The 22,144-nt window shown below is 39.6% G+C and overlaps 1 protein-coding gene across 1 annotated transcript; it reads right to left on the reverse strand.

Moving 5' to 3' along the window:
* Positions 1 to 792: 792 nt before the first annotated feature.
* On the reverse strand, positions 793 to 21,284 carry plcxd3 (phosphatidylinositol-specific phospholipase C, X domain containing 3). Its single transcript, XM_086031098.1, has 6 exons — positions 20,823 to 21,284; positions 9,392 to 9,648; positions 7,581 to 7,754; positions 6,885 to 7,060; positions 5,904 to 6,005; positions 793 to 4,508 (listed from the first exon to the last, which is right to left on the reverse strand). Exons 1-6 carry the CDS (start codon positions 20,926 to 20,928, stop codon positions 4,349 to 4,351), a joined length of 975 nt encoding a protein of 324 aa, XP_085887224.1. The 5' UTR covers positions 20,929 to 21,284; the 3' UTR covers positions 793 to 4,348.
* Between the last annotated feature and the right edge of the window lie 860 nt (positions 21,285 to 22,144).

Here is a 22,144-nt window from a genome sequence, read left to right on the forward strand (position 1 = left end):
TTGGAAATATTCCAAATTGCAAACTTCCCATGGGAATCATGGAAATGAATTGGGAATTTATGGTTAGTTAACTGCGAATCAAGGTGTCACTCAAAAATCAAGTTTGTTTGACACGTGCAGCACTGTAGTTTACTAGTAAGGTTCAATTGCGTGCCAGTCAGCTAGAAGTGGCTCAAGTAGTGGGAAAATCATTGCTAACAAGACACGGTTGTTCTACTAGTGTGCTGAATTGTGAGGACAAAGACTGTAGTACAGGACTTGAGGCTGGATATTAAGGACATCAATTGAATCGATTGAATATGCAGGACGGAAACCGGGGACGGAGGGCCGATGCCCCGCTCTGCAATTCACAACAATAAACATAACTCAAAATATAGATGAAAAAAAGAAATGAATAATATTGTACATTTATGAATCAGTTTAGAAGAGATGAGACAACGGTGCAACTTAGAAGTTAAACGAAAGCAAAATCAACCTCGCCACACACTAAAATACGCAGTCATAGTCAAATTCAGAGAGCCGATTGATTGTGTTGAACCCCCCCGAAGGTATGGGGGGCATCTCAGGAGAAGGCGACACCCTTCTTCTATAGCCTCAGCCTGATTGTCACCAGGTGTGGGTGATGAACCCAAGTGCACTCAATAGCTCATGATTAGTTGTGTGACACAAGTTACACTTTTCTTCAATACAAGTATTCCAGTGCTTTTCCCCGGCTGTTCTATTAGTGCACTGAATTCTATGACAAGAGCGGACAAAAAGAGTGCTAGTAAACAGACGCAGGTCAGGGAGAGATAGCGTTTGGTATTCGGCTTTTATTTATCTGCCACTCTTGGAACAAAGGTTTCAGTTTTACAACAGCAAATGATTCTTTTTTTGTATTATTCATTTAGTGTTTTTTTTTTTGTGTTTTTTTTGTACATCGGAACATAATAGCAATGACAACAGCTTTGACCAGGGTCAGACAATAATGACCTCACAACACAATTTGTACGCCCTTAAGTCTCAAGTCATGTGTGCAGTTTCAGCCTTTTGACTGCAATTAGGAGAAGAAAAAAAACAAAACATGTCTTAAAGTCATGCAACTGTAAGAACATAAATAATAAAATGGATGCACAGAACTTGTGCATTCAAATGGTACGTCAATAGTTTTCCACTCATGCACATCAACAGCAAATGTGTATTTAAAAAAAAAAAAAAAAAAGAAGAATCCTAGTAAAGTGGTAAAGTCACTCACTGCTTTACAATTTCTTGGCAATATACTCTCGCAATTACACTATATACAAACACAATATAAAACATAAAAAGCACACTAATTTGAAGACACAGACGCGTACAAACGGGACTTTTCATCGCAAGCACACGGCACAGTTGACTTTTAAGACACATTCAACGATCCCGAATAGTTTTGTGTAATGGTTGGATGCTAGGGAATGAGACGTCAATCCTCACAGGATACATTCTCTGCACAAAGTGCTGCTTTCCCCTTTGTCTGGAACGCAATAACACACTTCTCTTCGCGATGCCGTATACAGCCCCAAATCATTTTTACACACTTACAAAAACTCACACACACGCCATTAAAACACATCCACTGGCATTGACAGGAATAGACGTCAAAGATCAAGTTTTACTAGGCTGGCAGTGAATAATTTAACTCATTTACTGCCATTGACAGCTATTTAAGTAAAAATTCCATTTTAACTGGGCTGGCAGTGACGTCTCACACTCAAACGTCTCAAACGCCAACAAAACACAACAAAAACATCATACACACTAAAAAATTCATCACAAAACTCAACCAAAACATTTTCACACTCATCTAAAAATACTCACATGAAAAACTGACTCTCTCATGATGGATACATTTAAAAAAAAAAACACTGAGCAATAAACATCTCACACAGCACACCAACAACTCACAGTGGACACAGAAATAACTTGAGTCTGACAGAAGTAATACTACATTTTTAAAATTCATGACAATTCTGATTCTCTCCGGTTAATTTTCGTGATTGTTTTTTCATTAATACTTTGTCAGATTTAAGTTATTTCAGTGACCACCGCGGCGGGTTTCTTTCAAGAATAGTGGGGTACCAACAATTTTGTTCACATCCACACCACAAAAATCATTTCCACACCAAAACCCTCTCACATTAACCAAAAACTTTTACCAACACCAAAAAGGTCTCAAACCTACCTGCTCACACACATAAAAAAAAAAAAAAAGCAATTACCTTCACCCATAAACTCTCTCACCAAAAAACCTCACTCACAACAACAAAAATGGAGGTGAAAGTTAAAAGTTAAATGTTATTTTTGGTATATACGGCACCTCATACTACTGACTACTGTCAATGCATTTGTCACCTTAATTTACTCCTCTACCTCACAAAGTATTTAATGAACACATAATGGAACTCCAACCAACAATGCCAGAGACATTCAAAGACACCTGATAAAGACACCAATCTACTAGCGATATCTAAACATGTTGAAGCAGTGCTGAAAAAAAAAAAAAAAAATTACAACAACGAAAAAAAGCTGACTTGAAATAAAGTTCACCTCTAAAATTGTGTCAGCAGAAAGACTACAAAAACATGACGGTGACTCATGGACGCTGCACCGCAGCAGTCGATACAGACGTACAAGGAGGAGATTGAAAGCATAAACAGACGCTGGAAAGACTCTTGTGAGCAATATTTTTATACATCACGACTCAGCACCCACCACCAATTCATTCGGAGCCAGCGGACTCTTCACAAACCTTGAGAGCAACAGCAGCAATATTTATTTCAAAAACAGTTCAATCTTATTGGCTTCCCCCACCGCCGCAAACTCTCAATGATTAAAAGAGAGATTTAATACAAGTGGATCAGACAATTTTAAACGTGCGAAAGTGCGATATGAAATGTAGTTGTTTAATTGAATTATTTTGGAGATTATTCTGGTACGAGACAGGTTCAAATTGATAAATAAATAATAATAAAAATAAATATCAATTAAAAATCTACAGTGTAGGAATTTTGTTGTCCAAGCTAGGTGAGCTATAATTTTTTTTATCAGCTGCTCCCAACGGCATCATCAGTAAATATATATATATATATATATATATATATATATATATATATATATATATATATATATATATATATATATATAATAAAGAAATTATTTTAAAAATATATAGATTTATACATTAAGAAATAAGCAAAGCATTTGTAAAAAAAAAGGGAAAACTTGTTCTATTTGCTAATTTAATGATTTCACTTTCAATCCTCTCAACATGTGAGATGGGTTCAAATTAATCAACAAATATTCTAAAAAACAAAAACATTAATTAAAAATGTCTAATAAATGTTTTACAGGCTGTGCAATCTTATTGTTTCATTGCTTCCCGCCACACCACTTTCTCTCAACAGCATGAGGTGGGCTATACAAACAGATCCAGTCAATAAAAGAATGTATACATTAAAAATAAATGCATGATTAAAAAACATGTAAAATCTTGTTTTATTTATTATGCTTTTGGGGGCAGGGGGGATATTTTAAAAAATGAAACCTTGCTGTTTCTGTTTTAGAGCATCTGCCACATACATTCAATGAGATGGTGGGTTAAAATCAATCAATGAATACCGCAACGAAATAAAAACTTAAAAAATGTAAAACATTCTGGTTATTTCATTGTGTTTTTCCAACATACTCCCAACGGTGTGGGTTGGAAAAATCCCACTCCCAAACTCACCCACCATCCACCCAAAAAACAGCAAATTGCTGAGTTATATATAAATATCTAACGGAAAAAAAAAATCTTGGTAAAATAGATAAATACATTTGAAAAATATTGAAATTACTATTATGTTAATAATTAATGTTGAATTGACCTATTTGACTATTAGTTGGACGAATTAGTCGGACTGGTATTGGATTGACTGCCTACATTTAAACAATTTCACATTTGTCCTTTGTGATCATAATCATAGAAGAGTATGTTTAGCGGAAACGCCTTATGAGGAACATATATAAAAAGCTTTACATTTGTATCGTGAAAGCAGTCATTTTTACAGCTCAGGTGGTATATCTCACTTAAAAGAGGGGACGTGTTTTTTCCCCCAAATTAGCAGACTGACACTGTCATAGTTCATCATCTAATTCACCTTCGCCATGTTTCTTCTCTCAACCTCATCTCCGTGTCATTCACCATTTCACTATAGCCCTAAATAAAGTGAAAGGAGCAGCACGTCTCCGCTGAAACAAACGCCAAGGAGAAAAGAGGCAGAGCACAGACCAAGACCCTCGGGCAGCAGGGGGGGGGGGTGACCGTGCTCACTGGCGACCCCGCCGACGGCTCTCAGGTGGCGTCGTCGTCGTCTTCGTCGTCCATGTGGTAGTTGAGAGTAATGACGGCGCTTATGAACTCGCCCAGCTCGACAAAGTCGGCAGTGATGATGTTGATGCCGCTCTCGCCGGGTCTCTGCGACCGGATCCACTGCATCATTCCCGGCAAAGCTCTGCGGGGAACACACCCGGCTTATATTAGTTTTAGATTTTTCATTATACAGTAGTTAGTCTTTATTTCATTTGGACTTTTGTTTTTTATTCAGTTAGTTGTAATTGCTTTTGAGAGCAACTCTGGTAGGTGTTATTGTTTTTTATTTGAGCGAAAATGCTTCGTTTTAGTTTAGTTTTCATGAGTTTTAATATGAATTTGACCTTTTTTTTAGTATATGGTGTATTTGTCGAGTGCAACGTGCAACAGAGTGCAAAAAAGTATTGTCTAATTAAAAAAAGGAAACTACAATTCTCAAAGAACTGACCTTCTTCTGTCGCTACAAATGTACAGCAATACCAAAAAAATCCATTTAAAGTGAACCTTGAAAGCTGTTGTATGATATTCATTGACAAAAATGAAAACAAAAGACATTTTTGCTATAAATATAGTTAGTTTTATAAAGGGAGGATGTAGTTTTAGTTAGTTTTTGTTTTCTTGATAGCATTTTCATGTTTTATATTTTGTTATCAAAAATGTGTTTTTCAATGTTAGTTTTAGTTATATCGTTAACTCTAAAAACTTTGGTACATACAAAAGAGAATTCTCGGCGTTGTAGTAAGGAGCGTACATTTATCCAAGAAGAGACTCGGGGTACGAAGATGATGGTTCAGAGCAAAGGCAGCATTATGTATTTTTGTTATTTAGTTTTGTATGTGTGCATGCATGCGTGATATTGGGTGGTGTGGACATTATATGCAGCTATATAAGTGGAGACTGTGGAGTAGAATACTGCAGCATCCAGAGCAATATCATAGCCGCAGGGTAAGCTAGTGTTAGTTTATTTCTGTGTGTGTGCCTGTGCGTGTGTGTGTGGTGGACTGTATTGTTTGAAACAAATTGATCAATCAGCACTTTTACCTGTATTTTTACCCTTTATGTAATTTAGTGCAAATGATGAGGAATTGATACAAAAAAAGGCAAAACTGCTATTAAACTGATGAACCAACAAATAATAATAAACACTTCACTGATCACTCAGCTGAAAGCAGAACATCCACCGCGGCTGAGCAATCTAATTGATATTTTGTACACCTTCAAGATGCTCTTGACTGGTTCAAGAGGAAGAAGCAGCAAGAAAGAAAGAAACGTTTTTTTTTTTTTTTTAAATCCACACTTTTATCTGATCCACATCAATATTGTATGTGTCCTCTACAAGGGGCGATGTTGATGTTTTATTATTCTGTTTTTATAAAATTCTCTGTACAATCCAAAGAGAAGGCTGCACAACTGCTGGCGGATATTGTGAAGCTAAATGACATCAATAACCTATTTAGTTAACTTACTCAAACACAATTGCTATTTTTGTACAAAATTGTACTAATTTCTCTAGACTACAGTGTCCACGCATGCTCACCTTTCTGTGATTGTCTCTCGGAGTCCACTAGCCACACCCTTCATCACCGTGCTGGCCTTCGGTGTGAGGACCACCTGGGAAACAAAGAAGGTCCCCTTCCTCCTGCAGGAGACGTGCAGTCCATATGTTTTTTTGTTTTTTTTTACCAATTCAAACAGAGTTCAGTCTGCCTTTATCAGTGCCACATTTGGGAAAATTCTGGCTTATCAAGTGGACAGTAGCGGCAAACATAAATAAAATCCCAAAACATATGTACATATTTACAACATCAGGCAATATACAGAATGAGCAGCAGTCAACGTGCAGTTGGGTTAACGGCTTAGCCAGTTAACAGCCAGCCAAATCTCATATGCCGACGCCCATGTCACTCACCAGGCCAGATCCGTCTTTTAAAACCATATAAACACAAAGTCGCAAATACGACTAAATTGCTGAAATTGACATCACAGTACCAAAGGGCTCACCATGCGAACGTCACAGGATTAGTCATTACCTAAGCCCTTCGGCACTGAGATGCTATTTTCAGTTGACAGCAAGTGGAAAAATGTCTGCACCTTGTAATGGATAAAAACGGGTGGATTTAGCTAATTAAACGCAATACACAAACGCAATATGAATCATCTGTATTTAGGCTAGTGGGGCCGCATAGAACATATTATTGTGAAGAAATGTTTTACTTGACTTACCCCTTTAAAAACAAATTAGTTTTTAACCCTCCTGTAAAATAATAATCTAAAACAATAATTAAAATATATACAGTGCAATATAAAATGATAACAAAAATAGAGCCTTTTTTTTTTAAAAAGATAAATCGATTTTTTCTTTTTACTTTTGGAAAATTTAGAGCAGCAGGTCAGTTTGACATAAGAGGAGGGTTGAGGTCAATTTTGCAGAAAATGGAGGTGATGCTATCCTAGTGAGCACATGATGAATGCGCAGCCCCGAAACGCACGCGCACACACTGACAATCTGATTGCTAACCTTCTGTCGGTGACAGAGGCCTGGAGGAACTGAACCAGCTTCTCTGGGTCAGTGGTGTTGGCCCATGGGGCGGGCATCATCTGGCCAGGCCAAAGGAAGGGCACCTCCAGGGCCATTGGGTGGTGGTAGAAGACCAGCACCTGGTACTCCTTCTCCCACAGATACTGAAGACTCACCTGAGGACACAGGGACAGAAAAGTGAATGTAAAAATAGATCTTTACCAGTTAGATTAGATCAACTCAGAACTTTATTATCTTGGCATTGGAAGAAGTTATGATACAGCTTTTCCGTTGAATCTCATTTGAATGTGCAAGTTTACCGAATAAAATGTCTATGCAGCATGGCGCCAATAAAAAACCTTTGGCGCACATCAGTGCAATAAGAGGGATAATATACTGCAGTGTGGTTCGAAAAATCCCCTGATACGCAATTCAACGTGTTCTGCCTTCCCTTGCGAATATAAATCTTATACAGTAGCTGTCTTTAAACACCCGCAGTGCAGAGTGTAGAATCTACTTGAGGAGAATGAATGGAGGCTGGTGAAGGGTGTTTAATAACTGTGCAGGATAGAATGGCAGTCATTTGTATGCTCCCCGATTTTTAAAGTCCATTATTTCTTAGAAGACATGTATTTTCACTTTATAGGGACTTAAAAGATCCTAATCTGTGGTGCACACGTTAGTTCACAGGCATACCTCTTGAGCAAAAACAACCGGGCAGAGCTTGTCTCCGAAAACGTCCTTCAACATGGTCACCAGCTTCTCGTGGTGCAGGTTCTGCACACCATAGAAGTGGTTGAAATCCAGGAACACCACTTCTCTGGCATGTGCTGACAGGAAGCTGCTGATCTGCTCCAGACCTTCTCTCACCTAAAGAAAACACATGTACAAGGGATTCTTTTGATTAAAACTAGGGAAAACCGCGAATTGTAATTTGAATCAGCAGAAAATGACACACCTTCGGAGCAATCCACCTCCTTGCATGTGCTTGGATTTAGATATTAAGGATCATGCATTATTCATTGAGAAAATCCGGAAAATGTGCCCTGTTTTTCAATTTAAATGGGCATTCATTGAAATCTACAGAAATGCAACAAACATTGGAGTAGATTACAATACTAATGTTTGGGGGAAAAAAATGCATTTTCAGATTCACATTGTCTAAAATATATACAGATATCTATATATAATATATATATATATATATATATATATATATATATATATATATATATATATAGATATAGATATATAGTGTATTTATTCATACATTCTTATTCATAACATTTCATTTTATACATTATTTAAAGGTTTCAATATTTCTTTTGGCTACGGGGAAATTAAAAAGTTATATCCATCATTTAATAATAAATTATACATTTTTAATAAATACACATAATTATGATAATTGAATGAAATGCGGTGTGTGTTAGCTCCATTTGAACCATTTTTAAGTCGAAAAAGTATGACCTGAGCTTGTAGAGAAGATGACAGCTTGTAAAATGTAACATATTTTTCCTCTCAGAGAAATTGGTTAAGTCCCTGTTGGGTCATCCTGCTCACAAACACATAAATTAATGGCACTCGGCAGCGCGCAAACATCTGGCAAAGGTCTAAATTTGTATCAGCGTTAAATTTTACGCATAGGTATCCATCTGCTCAGTGTGCTTACATTTTTCCATTAAGACTTCTGTATTGGGTCACTGAAAAATGAAGTAAAATTTCCTGTTGAGCAACATCAACTGCGAATAAAACAGAAAAACTAGAATGGCGCACAGCAGAGCACAGTCGGCCATTTGTCTTCATTTGAATCAACACCAACTTGAATGTCTTCATTAGGAGTCAAGCTGTCATTACTGAGAAATAAGATAAAATGTCAATTCAGTTATCGGTTAATCCTTCTCACTTAACCACAAACTCCTTGGCAGAGGTATAAGTGTCATTTTAAAATGTATCATATGGTGGTCGGACGGACGGACGGACGGACGGACGGACGGACGGACAGATAGATAGATAGATAGATAGATAGATAGATAGATAGATAGATAGATAGATAGATAGATAGATAGATAGATAGATAGATAGATAGATAGATAGATAGATAGACATACACGGATAGATAGAAGTGCCGTGGCGTCTCATCAATTTGTGTGTGTATAATTCTTTTGATTCGTTCAGCCTGTGTCGGTTCATTGTTGTCAACTGTCCTTGTCACATTATGTCATTTTGCCTTGTTGTTGTGGTGAGTCTATCTCCGTGTTTCTTATTTACTTTGTATCTTGATTTTTGGACTGATGATTTTCTATTTCGTTGCAGTACTTTTTGTTGAACCTTTTAGAAAAAAAAAAAAAAAATTGGGGAGACATTACTCCTGTCCCCCTGCTTTGCCTCTCCTTCTGCATTTGGGTCTACTACTTTACAACTTCTACGAAAACCTCTTCTTACAATAGATGGATAGAAGGATAGACGGACAGACGGCTAGATGGACAGTAAGAAGGTGCACTGACTGTGGCACTGAAGAGACCATGGGCAAAGAAGAGCTCGTTGTCGGGGTCTCTGGGTTTGGTGGAGATGCGCAGGTCAAAGAAGCGGACGCCGGCCTCCAGTTGGCTGTTGAAGTTCATGGTCTGCGTGGCTAACCACTTCCTCATCAGCTTCTTGGCCACCGTGCCGAAAACAGACACAAAATTCTGCACCGTCTCGGGCTGCTCGGGGCCCACGGGAGACGCCTCATCGATGTAGAAGCTGAAAGAGTCGTGGGAACCTGGAGGTGACACACACAAACAAACACAGCTTTAAGGAGGGATGTTTCCTCCGACTGTATTTGTGTGGCCTGCGCTCGGATGAAATCGCCGGGTTAGAACTAGCCTGGAGTGATGGCAGCAACATCGGGGCTGAAAAGTCATGAACCTAAACAACTTGAAAACATTTCCGGCACATTACCATCCAGAAGAGAAGTAAAAGACAACTCAAGCATTGCCGGAAAGATATCGGCTGAATTGCTGATCATGAAAATCGTCCCTTTTGTGTTATGGTCTGAAGGCTTTGCATCCTGATATGACCTAGTGCAGTGTATGTGTGTCATGTTACACGAACCAGACAAATTGTTTTATCATCTGCCTGCTTGTTCTCATTTCTGCAATCGATTCCCCACACTCTTTTTTTTTTTTTTTTTGTCTCATCCGAGGCCTGTCCACTCTCACACAGTACCAACAAGTACACGCGCACGTGCACGCACTTAAACAAACAGAGCCAGGATGAAGCCTCCGGTCCAGAGGTTCAGCGTGCATGCCGTGGCAAGCTTTTGGAAGGCGTTTTGAGACAAAGCAGGATTGACAGCTGGAGCGAGGGGACACTACAGCCAGGGTCATGTCGGGAAGCGCAGCATGACCCCCAACAAGCTACAACAGCTGGAGCTAAAGTTGCCGCCGGGAAGGATTTAGCTCCACTTTTTAAGGGCTATCCAACCAAACAGACAAACAAACAAACTGCATATCAACATTTTCGCTAGTTGTTCAAACGTACGTATACGTGAAAGGATGCTCATCAATTGTCTGATTGTTTCGCAAAACATTGATTTACTAAAAATGATGTATCTGTCTACGCCAGCAACATTCAGCGACAGGCAGAGCAGTTAAATATTCTTCCATTTAGATGAGAGTGCATCCACCTTTTTTGACATGCGTTGTGGGATATTTTTTTTTCTAATGAAAAATTGGCTCAATAAAGGTTGGAAAACGAAAGAAGTCTTATTCTGTTGTAACAAAGGCAACAGGTGGATACACGGGTTAATTACACATTCTTCCATCTCGTGGAAACACGTTAAATTGTTCTGCGTGCACAAAAAAAAAAAGATAATTTACTCAATTTCATTATATAGTACATATATGTACATAGATACATACATATGACCAATCACGGCTCAACTTCAGAAAACAGGTCAGCCGTGATTGGTCGTTACCTGAGCCCTGAGTTGTTGTGATGTCATTTTCAGTCGACAGAGGTGACAAAATGGCCGCCACCTGAGATGGGTAAAAGCAGGTGGATTTTGCTGCTTAACTCATATTTCACAAACGCACTACTAATCAAAATGCCGTGTTTCAACTAGTGGGCTTGCATAGAACATATTCTTGAAAAAAATATGTTTGGGTTGATTTCCCCTTTAAAGGCTGAATACTGCTCCTAAATGGTGGCATTTTGTTCCTAAAATTTGAGTGCAAGTACATTTTTCGTCTACCGGGAGAGGAGAAAAGACAACGAGGGGATGAGGGGACATGAGGTGAGGATTTCAGGAGAGGAGATGTGCGATTCAGGAGCGCATTTAGGGAAATGAGAAGAAATTAGGACAGAAGATAAGGAGATGAATGATGATGAGGAAAAGAGATAAGGGTGATGAAAAAAGAGTGATGAGAGACTGTGAGAGAAAATGAGGAGATGAGAGACCATGAAGAGATTCGATTCAGGTGGTTTTAGATGAGGAGATGATGGAAAACTTGGAGTAGAGATGAGGGGAGAACAGGGAATCAAGGGGGAATGAGTTGAGGAGATGAGGGAAGGAAATTTGGAGTGAAAATGTGGTAGTGAGAAACATGAGGAAAGGAAAGGAAGATGAGGGAAGTTCAAAAGAAATGAAGGGAAACGGACATGAGGCGATACAAGGTGAGGGTGAGAGGAGATGGGAGAGGATTTGAGCAGATAAGGGGAGGAAGAGGAGAGGAGATAAGGGGAGGAATTTAGAGCAAACTTTGGGAAAGGTAATAAAGTGGGAGCGGCTAAGGAGAGAAAATGAGGAGACAAGGGAAGGGGGATGAATTAAGTAAGGACAGCATTTACAGAAATCTGAGAAGATGATGAGAGGAAACTAGGGAATGAAATAATGATGAGGAAGGGAGACAAGGGGAGGATTGAAGGGAATGAATGTGGGAATTGAGATGAAGGAGAGAAAATAAGGCAAGGAAAATATGGAGATGAAATTTAGGAGATAATGGGTCAAGATGAGGAGAGTAAGAGAGATTAGGATTTTTTTTTTAAATCCATTGAAAATGAGGTGTGTGGGTAAAGGGGGAGTGAGATGAGGAGACAAAAAGACAACACAAAATTACCAGCTCTCATACAAATGGAAAATGAGTGACCCGCATTCATTTGCATTGTATTGGATGGAGTAAGACTCATTCTCAAACATTGCTTCCTTGTCGCTGAAGATCACCCATGGAGCAGTATTGAAATCCAGCATGCGGACGTCCATTCACTTCAATCTCCCCGTGCACTTTTATCCCGCTCCCGGCCTAAAAATAGCTTTGGATGTGCACACGGCTACCTGGCCGGACTGTCCTTTATCGCTTTTTCCTCCCAAAACCACACACACCCCCACACACGCACCCACACACACGCGCCCACACACACGCGCGCACGCACTTACATACGCACGCACTGTGCCTGTGTACCTACTGGACTTTTAGAATCAAGACAAATGCCCTCCTGCGAGGAAACTCAATTAGCCGGCAGCGCCGCGGCCGAGGCCGCCTGCGTAGAAAATCCATACGAAATCATTTTCTGCCAGCTTGTAAGACATCTGGACACAGGATTTAATCAGGAATGTTTGCTGGTTTGCCAAAAAAATAAAAAATAAAACACGCCAAGAATCTATTTTCAGCCTCTCCAAACATCTCAGTGCACTGGTAACTGATAGGCACCGTCAACATCATCCTCCTTGTTTGGGGATTAAGAGGCAACCGAGCGATGCAGTCAAGGGATTTAAGTCTCCATTTTCGGAGGAAGCTGGAAAGACACGAAATACTCCTTCTGCGGAGTCTTCTTTTATTGCCTCTGTTTGTCGATATGTATCCGACAATTGGGTGACGACCAGTCCAGGGCGCACCCCACCTGTCACTCAAAATCAGCTGGAATAGACTCCAGCTCACCCCTGACCCGAATGAAAACCAGAAAATAGATGGATGGATGCCTGTACTATTTATTTCTTCTATCTTTGACATGTTATCTCACTGGATTTGGTTGCAGTTCCAATAACAATGTAGAAGCAAGCAAAAGAGCCCTTGGTTTAAAAATGACTCATTTAAATGCAAATGTGGACCTAATAGGAAATTGCAATTCCAAATGAAGCGAACATCACTTTTTGCTCACTAACATCTCTTACGTTTTACAGCCATGTCCAAAACAACAACTGCAGTCCATTATAATGATGCTGGATTGGTTTCATGGTGACATAACCAAATATAAATTCACCCAGTATTTGACAGCATACTTTTGGCCACCACACTCAATGCGAAGCAAGCCAGTTTGCAGCAGTCATCGAGTAACTGAGGAAAACAGCCCAGTGGGTTCTCCACTATGAAGAGGTGAGTGGTGGATCATACAATAAATTGCGTACGGCGGACCGTAAAATAAATTGCACTAATATAGGGGAGGGAAAAACAGTTGCGCGTTACTACTGCACTAGTAAGAGCTTGAGTTGTGGCCAGCATCTGTTTTTTATTTCCCATCTTGCATGTTTCCATATTATTACATGAATTTAGTAGAAAATGGCACAGAGCTCAACTTGAATTTCATATTACAAATGGTGTAAATGAACAACAAATGAATTTAATAAAACATGCAGTAGACAATTGTACAAAAGGTATACTATGTTCTATTCATAACAGGATGTATGGTTATATTCATAACTATGCATCGAGTTTCTTCAAGTAGCTCTCCCCTCAAAATTATACAAAATTCTGACGAGTGCAGACAGAACAGAACAATTGTAAGGTACCAGTACGTAAAATCATTTACAAAAAAAATAATAATAATAATAAAATAAAAATGCAATGGTTGATTTTGCTAAATAAAAATGTAGAAATCATTTACTTTTGTGAGGAAACCTACTAAATTCTCATGGGTAAGAACACTACATTGTTGATTAGGTTCACACATTTTTTTAAATAATTAATTTCAGACAGAAATCCATCCATCCATCCATTATCTGTACCGCTTCTCCTCACAAGGGTCGCGGGGCGTGCTGGAGCCTATCCCAGCTGTCTTTGGGCAGTAGGCGGGGGACACCCTGAACTGGTTGCCAGCCAATCGCAGGGCACACAGAGACAAACATCCGCACTCACAATCACACCTAGGGGCAATTTAGAGTATCCAATCAACTTACCATGCATGTTTTTGGAATGTGGGAGGAAACCGGAGTGCCCGGAGAAAACCCACGCAGGCACGGGGAGAACATGCAAACTCCACACAGGGAGGCCGGAGCCGGGATCGAACCCACGACCTCTGAACTGTGAGGTGGACGTGCTAACCAGTCGACCACCGTGCCGCCCTCAGACAGAAATCATTCAGTCTAATAAGATTTTGAGTTTTCTGAATTGGCATACCTCAAGGTTAAGTTTTAAGAACCTTTTTTTTTTTTTGCTACAAAACACATTCTAGCTGCCTATTACTGTAGACCAGCCTTATCACCCTACAATAAATAGCAGTACAATAAAATACAATATCCGACACCAATAAAGGCATTCTTATCTTATCTTAACTAGATCAGATTAACATATATTCTCAGTCACACACTTTTCTGTAATTGGCATTGTAGCCTCATACCTATGATTAAGGTCTTTTAAAGCATTTCTAAAAACATTTTTTACAAAATCTTGCTCTTGCACTGTACTACTTTTTATTTCTTTACTTTGCCTTTAAACGGTTCTCTACTTTGCTTTGAAAAGTATTTTGTTTATAAATGCCTTAAGTTAGCCAGCACGGTAGTTCACTGGTTAGCACGTCCACCTCACATTGCAGAGGTTGTGGGTTTGAATCCGGCCCTGGAACTTCCTGTGTTGAGTTTGCATGTTCTCCCCTTGCCTGCAGGGGTTTTCTCCGGGTACCCCAAAAAGCTGCCTTACCTTTCCTTACCCTAGCTTTTGACTTGCTCGCCAGTCAGTCACAAGAAACCATTCGCTTTCACATTTATTGACAGTTAAAAGTCTTCACTGAACCTACTGATGGCAAGTTGAGTGTGAAAGCTTGTTTGTTATGGTGAAAAAAATAAAAACCGAAAATAAAATCATGAAACAGTTTACTTATTTACTGCAATAAGTGTGATGTGTGTATCTCCTATTCAACAGGAACATTGAGCTTGTCTTGTCTTTTTGATAGTGTACATTCCAAAGATTTTTCATGCGAAGGAAACCGGGGGGCAATAAAACCACAAACCCATAATGATCCCTACTAATTGGTTGTCATAAAGAAGGACGATACATGCACAGCTGTGCTACCCTGGCAGCCGATGCAAACCTGGGGCTGTTTAGCTGTTTGGCAACGGAGTCGCATCATCGCATTCCTTGGCTCACACTGTCGAGTACTCCAAATTGACAAAACACTTGAGTCGGGATTAGTCAGTCTGTGTCGTCTGGGGACATTTCCCAGCCCCTCAGAAAAATAAATACATAAATAAATAACACGAGTGAGGCATCTGTCAACGGATGCTGGGGGGACATCTATTGAGAATCTAACTCGATGGTTCTCAAAGTTTTTACAGTACCACCTAAAAAAAAATGGATATTTCGTTCTCCATATACCACTATCATGACAACATTAAAATCTAATATTTATTATATTAGTATTATTAATCTAAAAAAATATTATATTATTGTCAGCCATGGTAAAATGATGACTAATTTCAACATAAATTAAACATAAAATTAAAAAAATATATACATTTACTTGATGATTCAATTGAAATGCATTGCACAATAAAGGTGAATGCAAATTGGATCTGAATAAAAGTTTGCAAGATGATGAATTACAAATGTATTGACAAATGTATTGATGATTCGATACGTATCTCGATACATCGGGAGGGAAATTCATGGACGGTTCAATGATTTGATTTGATCCAATTCTGCGGGATTACAATTTGATTCAATGTGGTCCAGCTCAGTTCAAGGGGATATATAATGCAATCAGTTTCTTGTTGTCATTTTACAATACGAATGAACTTGTCAGTACTGTAAATGTGGCATTTCTTTCCAAGATATACCTCGCCAATAAAAGAATTCCATTCGATACGTATCTCGATATATTTTATAGTGGAATGCTTCGGGTGGGTTCGACTGGATGCACGCACATATTTTAAATGAAAACTGATTTTCCGATTCAAAGCGTTTTTTTGTTTCACCCTTACCACTAGAGGGAGCCCGAGTACCACTAGAGGTACCACACTTGGAGAATCACTGCTGTAACTTTATAAACAAAACATCCATCGAAAAACAGGAATAATTGCGCTTTGGGAGGAGGCGTAACAGCCTTATTTGTTTCTGTCTTTCCCAATTTGGGTTCCGCCTGAATAGAAGCTGGACACAATAAGTTTTCCCTGTGAGACGAATTTAGACATCAACTATCCAATAGCAACACATGGTCGCTGCTGAAATAGAATTCTCTTCGGATTAGGAAATCTTGACAAACAATCTCTGCTGAATGTGCAAACAAAAAAAAAGCTAGAATAGTAATCATCACAATGTGTTTATACAGAACATGGATCCAAGTGGAGGAGGTGGGTATGGGGAGAGCATCTGCGCTGCACCCCACCATCAACACCAGTCTGCCCCCACAGTGGCAATGAGCAAGTAATCATAGCTAATTAAATGGGACAGAGCATGTTCTCATGCTGCTCGCTGCCTCGGCGCGTCTCAACCGGGCCACAATGAGGCGTGTGATTCAGCAAATTACGAGCAAGACTTATGACATGTCAATGCTAATGTGCGGCTTCTGTCTTATAAGCAGAGATGGGCCGTGCATTTGGTACCCGGGCCTTCAGTGAGGACTTAACCCGACTTTATCCACCACTATGTCACTCTTAGAGAAAACACCAGCATTAGACAAAAAATGCCATATATATATATATATATATATATATATATATATATATATATATATATATATATATATATAGAACAGCACATAAGAGTGCTACATAAATCACATGGAGCAGTTCGGAATCAATATTGATTTAACATGAAAAAACATAACACAACAAAAGTCATTCTACTGACACAGATGCTGATTATTGTGCAGATCGCTAATGATGTGTTTTGCTAGTGTATTTTTGGCTGGCTCTGAAAATCCAATCGAGGACGGACAAATGCAGATGTTCTTGTGATCTAGTTAGCTGGCCCTTTGAGGAGAATTTCGAATGTGACTGATTAAAGAAATAGTTCTGCTGATTTAGTTATAGACCACGTAAATTGGCCTCAGTGACTTGTTTGTAAATTCACATAATATGTTTGAAGATAAGTGTGGAAAACATGAGAAAACTGAGAGCAATTTAGTACTGGACTGATGGAGATACAGCAATAAAGTCTTTTTCACTATTTCAGTTGTGCAGGTTTTTTCGGGCGTGGCTAAAACCAAGCCGTCCCCCACTGGCGATGTCTGTAACATGTCACAAAGTAATTACTCCAAAATGTGCACGTCTTCCAGTAATGACTAGTCCAACACATTTTTTTTTTCCAGTCAAGTAATCAGACTACAGTTACTCTTCAAATATCACAAAACGTTAAGATGAAGAACATATTGACTTTAACTTGAAGGTGACATCAGTATTTCAAAAAGTGGTACTTTGCCCCACTAAACGCAATTACAGTAAAACACCTCCAGCTTGTAGCAGTGTGACAGAACTGACAAGACTTAAAGAAGTTAACGCAAACATGTTCTTTAGAAGAATATGTTCTATGCAGGCCCACTAGTCGAAACATGGCTTCTGATTAATTTTGCGTTTGTGGAATATGAGGTAAGCAGTAAAATACACCTGTTTTTGTCAATCTCAGGGGGGCGGCCATTTTGTCACTTCCAGTCAACTGAAAATGACATCACAGTTGCTCAGGGCTCGGATAACGACCAATCAGGGCTCAGCTACATAAAACAGGTGAGCCGTGATTGGTCGTTACCTGAGCCCTGAGCAGTTGTGATGTCATTTTCAGTCAGCAGAAGTCATAAAATAAAAACGGGTGGATTTTGCTGCTCAACTCATATTCCACAAACGTAATATTAATCAGAACGCCGTGTTTAGACTACTGAAGGTGCATAGAACATATTATTGCAAAGATTGACGTCACATATGTGTAGTGTCACATTTTCGGTGCTTTGACAACTCACGTGTCCACACCATAGTGGATAAACAGCAATGGAGGAAGGAGACTCTAAAAGTTAAAGTAATCAAATCAAGTAAAATCAAGTAATCTTTAAAGTAACTAAGTTACGTTTTCAATCTAACTGTAGCACTGATTGTCGATATTCTGGATGACCCGCCCGCCCATCCGCCCGCTAGCTCACTCGCTAGACCGCAAAGTAAAGCCCACACACTACACAAAACTGAGTGAGGCGGTGACTTATTGGCATCAACAATAGTCCGTCGCCTTGTGAAAATAGCCACTTCAGGGAAAGTTGACTGTTTATTAAAACCAGCGGCACCCGTTACTCAGCCAATGACTCACACTACAGACAAGTGTGCACCTACTGTACGTTCTACAGGAACTGCTTGAGTAAGAGGAAAGAGTCGAGTGGGGCGGGTTTTCGATGCATTCAGCGGACACGCACGCAGCATCCGACAGCTAGGAGGGCTATATTTTCCACCATTTTGGAGCTTCATTTTAAATACTTGGTGATTTTTTTTCATATTCATTCAAATTTATTACACTTGTTATCAACACCGTTCTCTGCGGTGTGTCAAAGACTTTCTTTTTTTTTTTTACAGGGACTTTATGTTACATCAGTCAATGCTAAGGATTCTAGAGGACTTGGGCAAATTAGATTGACATGGTAACTCATATATGCTGAAATCTGATTGGATGGAGAAAAAAAGCATCCACATACTATACTGGAACCTGTGTCTGTGTCTGCACATATTGGAAGCAGTGCAGCCAATAGAAACTTTATGAAATGATTAAGACAATTGACTGTTAGGAATAAATTAACCAAATGTGAATGAACAAATGTTGAAATGTATGTTGTTAATGTCCGTTCCTGCTTCTGCTTGTGTTCAGGCACGAAGAGATGGCATAGCCCAGCACTGGTCACTGTATAAGATAAGATCCAAATACATTTTTGGACATGAAGGTACCACATCCATTGGATAAAATGATGTTGTAGAAATTGTGTTGTCAAGGACAAATCTTGACAAAAATAAGGAATTGATGACTATAAGGATTCAATATCTTACCATAAAAATATGCCCCCTAGTGGCTAGAAGCAGGATAGTGGATGACATTGAAGCAAGTAGGGTTGCAAAATTCTGGGAATTCGTGGAAATTTGCAAGGATTCATCACTGAATATATGTAGTTTTATAAACTAAGCATGTAGGTGTGCTAGTGCACTAAAATTTTCATGGGGATAGGGATTAAGCCCTGCTAGAAATAGCAAAAATCCACAAGTAACTGGCACCTCTTAAAGATTGCCCAAAGAGGCCAGAAGATGACCGTAAAACACTTTTTCTATTACACAAAGTGACATGTGGCCCCTCTAAGACTTCATAATAGTTCCTTAGCCCCAAGATGGCACCAAAGCAATAGTTTTATTTTGGCTTTGGCCTGATCACGAAAACAGCAATTTTTTTTTCTGAAAATAACATGACATGTTAACATGTCAAACCTGCAAACAGGCCAAATTAAAATTTTTGGAGGGCTGCCAGAAATTCACCAGATTTATATTTTTATTTTTTTCGCCACTGCCCCCTTGCAACCGATACAAGCAATGCAATTGGATGTTAATCTTCCCGCAATACCACAATATAATTGCCCTTGAGTTTATGTCATCTTTGACCTTGTGAGTGTGCATGTCACCATTGGCCGGTCACCACGCAGTGGAAGGGTACTTAGACAAACATCATTCACACCTACGGACAATTTAGTCTTCAATTAATATGGCAAGCTTTTTTGAAATTGCGGGTGAAAGCTGGAGTCCTCAGAAAAAAACCCACACAAGCATGCGACTCTGCACGGGGATTCAAACCAGCATCTCCTGACAGTGAGTCAGACGTGTCAACCATTACACAACTATGCTGCCTTTACTCGAGAACACTGAGAATAAAAATCCATGGTGCACAGCAGCATGGACAAGTGGATGATGAATCATTACATTGCCATATGGGCTTCATATTATTAATTGACTTGTGACATGGCGTTGCATAAAGGAGGGGAGCTTTGTAAGGAGACCTGTGCACCGATTGGTCCAACTACTCTTTTAATCTGTTTAGTTTTTGTTTTTTTTCCAGGTGTGAGGTGAGTCGACTTGTGTGGCTGGTTGGTGTGAGGCTAACACTAGGCTGCCTATCATATGAATCTTCTATTATGTTTTTTGCATCAATATCATTCATATTAAGTGAGTACAGCATATGTGAGTACGTATTGCTGCAGTGACCATTATATTCACAAAGAGGATGAATTATCTATCTATCTATCTATCTATGGGAAAATATCTTCATTTGGAATGTAACATAATCATAGTTAAGATTAAGAGTACACTACCAGTGTATAGGCCCATATGTGTCACGTTGCGCAACAGGTCTTGCACATCCAAAAAAGAGACTTCCATTGCGTTCTCGGTTTACAACGGCAGCGACATACGACATTACGAGGTTAAGAACTGCGTTCGAGGAAGAAGCTTCTCATTCTCATGCCACAAGACAAAGCCTACAATACTTTGTGACTGTTTTTCATGTTATTGTTTTGTATTCATGGACAGTAAGTGCTTTTTCAAACGAATGTTTATTGTTTGACTTCTTACTGCAGCGTTATTATAGCGTCGGTTAGTGATGGACTATACAGCAAGTTCCGACTTACGTACAAATTCATCGTAAATGACCTCCTGTAGAATGTGTGGAGCTCTTCAAACCACACATCCATCCACACGAGCGGAAAAACGCAGCCGACGAAGCACATGGATTTACTCACCGGGGATGGCCAAGTTGGTGAGCGGGATGTTGTGCATGCTCTGAGGGAGACTCGACATCCAGTCGGCGAAGCGCAGGTCACTACTTCTCCCGTGAGACGAAGCCATGCCGCCGCTGCAGCCGCCACCGCCGTGCTCAACACACGCTTCTCCGGGACCAGCTTGCCTCGATGCCTACCTTCCAGCCCGGATGGATGGATGGGTGGATGGATGGATGGATGGATGGATGGATGGATATAATGCGCGCTCCTCCTCCTCCTCCTCCGCCCTTTCTGGGCGCACACACAACGCTCCACGCGCAAGTTAAGCGACAGTCCACCCAGCATACACATATGCCTGGGCGGTGCACGTCTGCTGGTAGCACAATTATGATGATAGATCACCGCGTCTTTCTAACTGTATATGTGCAAAGCAGTATCAGTTAACAGGCAGTTACAATCAGTAATAAGTATATGTTGTAACAAATGTTAAATCTCAAATGCTTCATATTAACTTTTTATCGGATTTGAATTTCCTCCATGAAAAAAAAGATACAAACGTGAATATATATATATACATATATATATATATATATATATATATTCGTATTTTATATTTGGATCTCCTGCATTGTTTGCTTGCTGTGTCCTTGAGTGCCCCAAAAATGTAAAAACATTTGAGTTTTTTTTGCTTTTGTTTCTTCAATATGTTTAAAGAAATATATTTTTAAAGGGAAATCAACTAAAAAAATCTTTACAATATGTTCTACGCAGCCCCACTAAACACGTATTCTGATTAATGAATAAAGCAGCAGGCGACACGGTGACCTACTGGTTAGCACGTCCGCCTCACAGTTCAGAGGTCGTGGTTTTCGATGACCTGCATGGGTTTTCTCCGGGTACTCCGGTTTCCTCCCACATTCCAAAAACATGCATGGTAGGGTAATTGATCACAATAAATTGCCTCTAGGTATGATTGAGAGTATGACTGTTTGTTTGTCTAGCTGTGTGCCCTGCGAATGTCTGGCAACCAGTTCAGGGTGTACCCCGCCTACTGCCCGAAGACGACTGGGACAGGCTCCAGCACGCCTGCGGCCCTTATGAGGATAAGCGGATTGGATGATGGATGAATTTTAAATGTTAAAAACAGACGGCTTTCTTTTTCTTCTTTGGTTTTCCCAAAAACCGACGCTGGAAATGAGTATTCCGCCCAAGCCAGCAATAACATGGTTGATATTACACTGCCCTCCATATCTATTTGCACCCTTGGTTAAGATGTGTTCATTAGGATATAATAAATGCAGTTCTTTTTTAAATAATAATTCCACAATTATTAGCACCCCTGA

This window comes from Filicampus tigris, chromosome 5, assembly GCF_054856515.1.
Source record: "Filicampus tigris isolate MCC_2025a chromosome 5, RoL_Ftig_1.0, whole genome shotgun sequence".
Taxonomy (NCBI): domain Eukaryota; kingdom Metazoa; phylum Chordata; class Actinopteri; order Syngnathiformes; family Syngnathidae; genus Filicampus; species Filicampus tigris.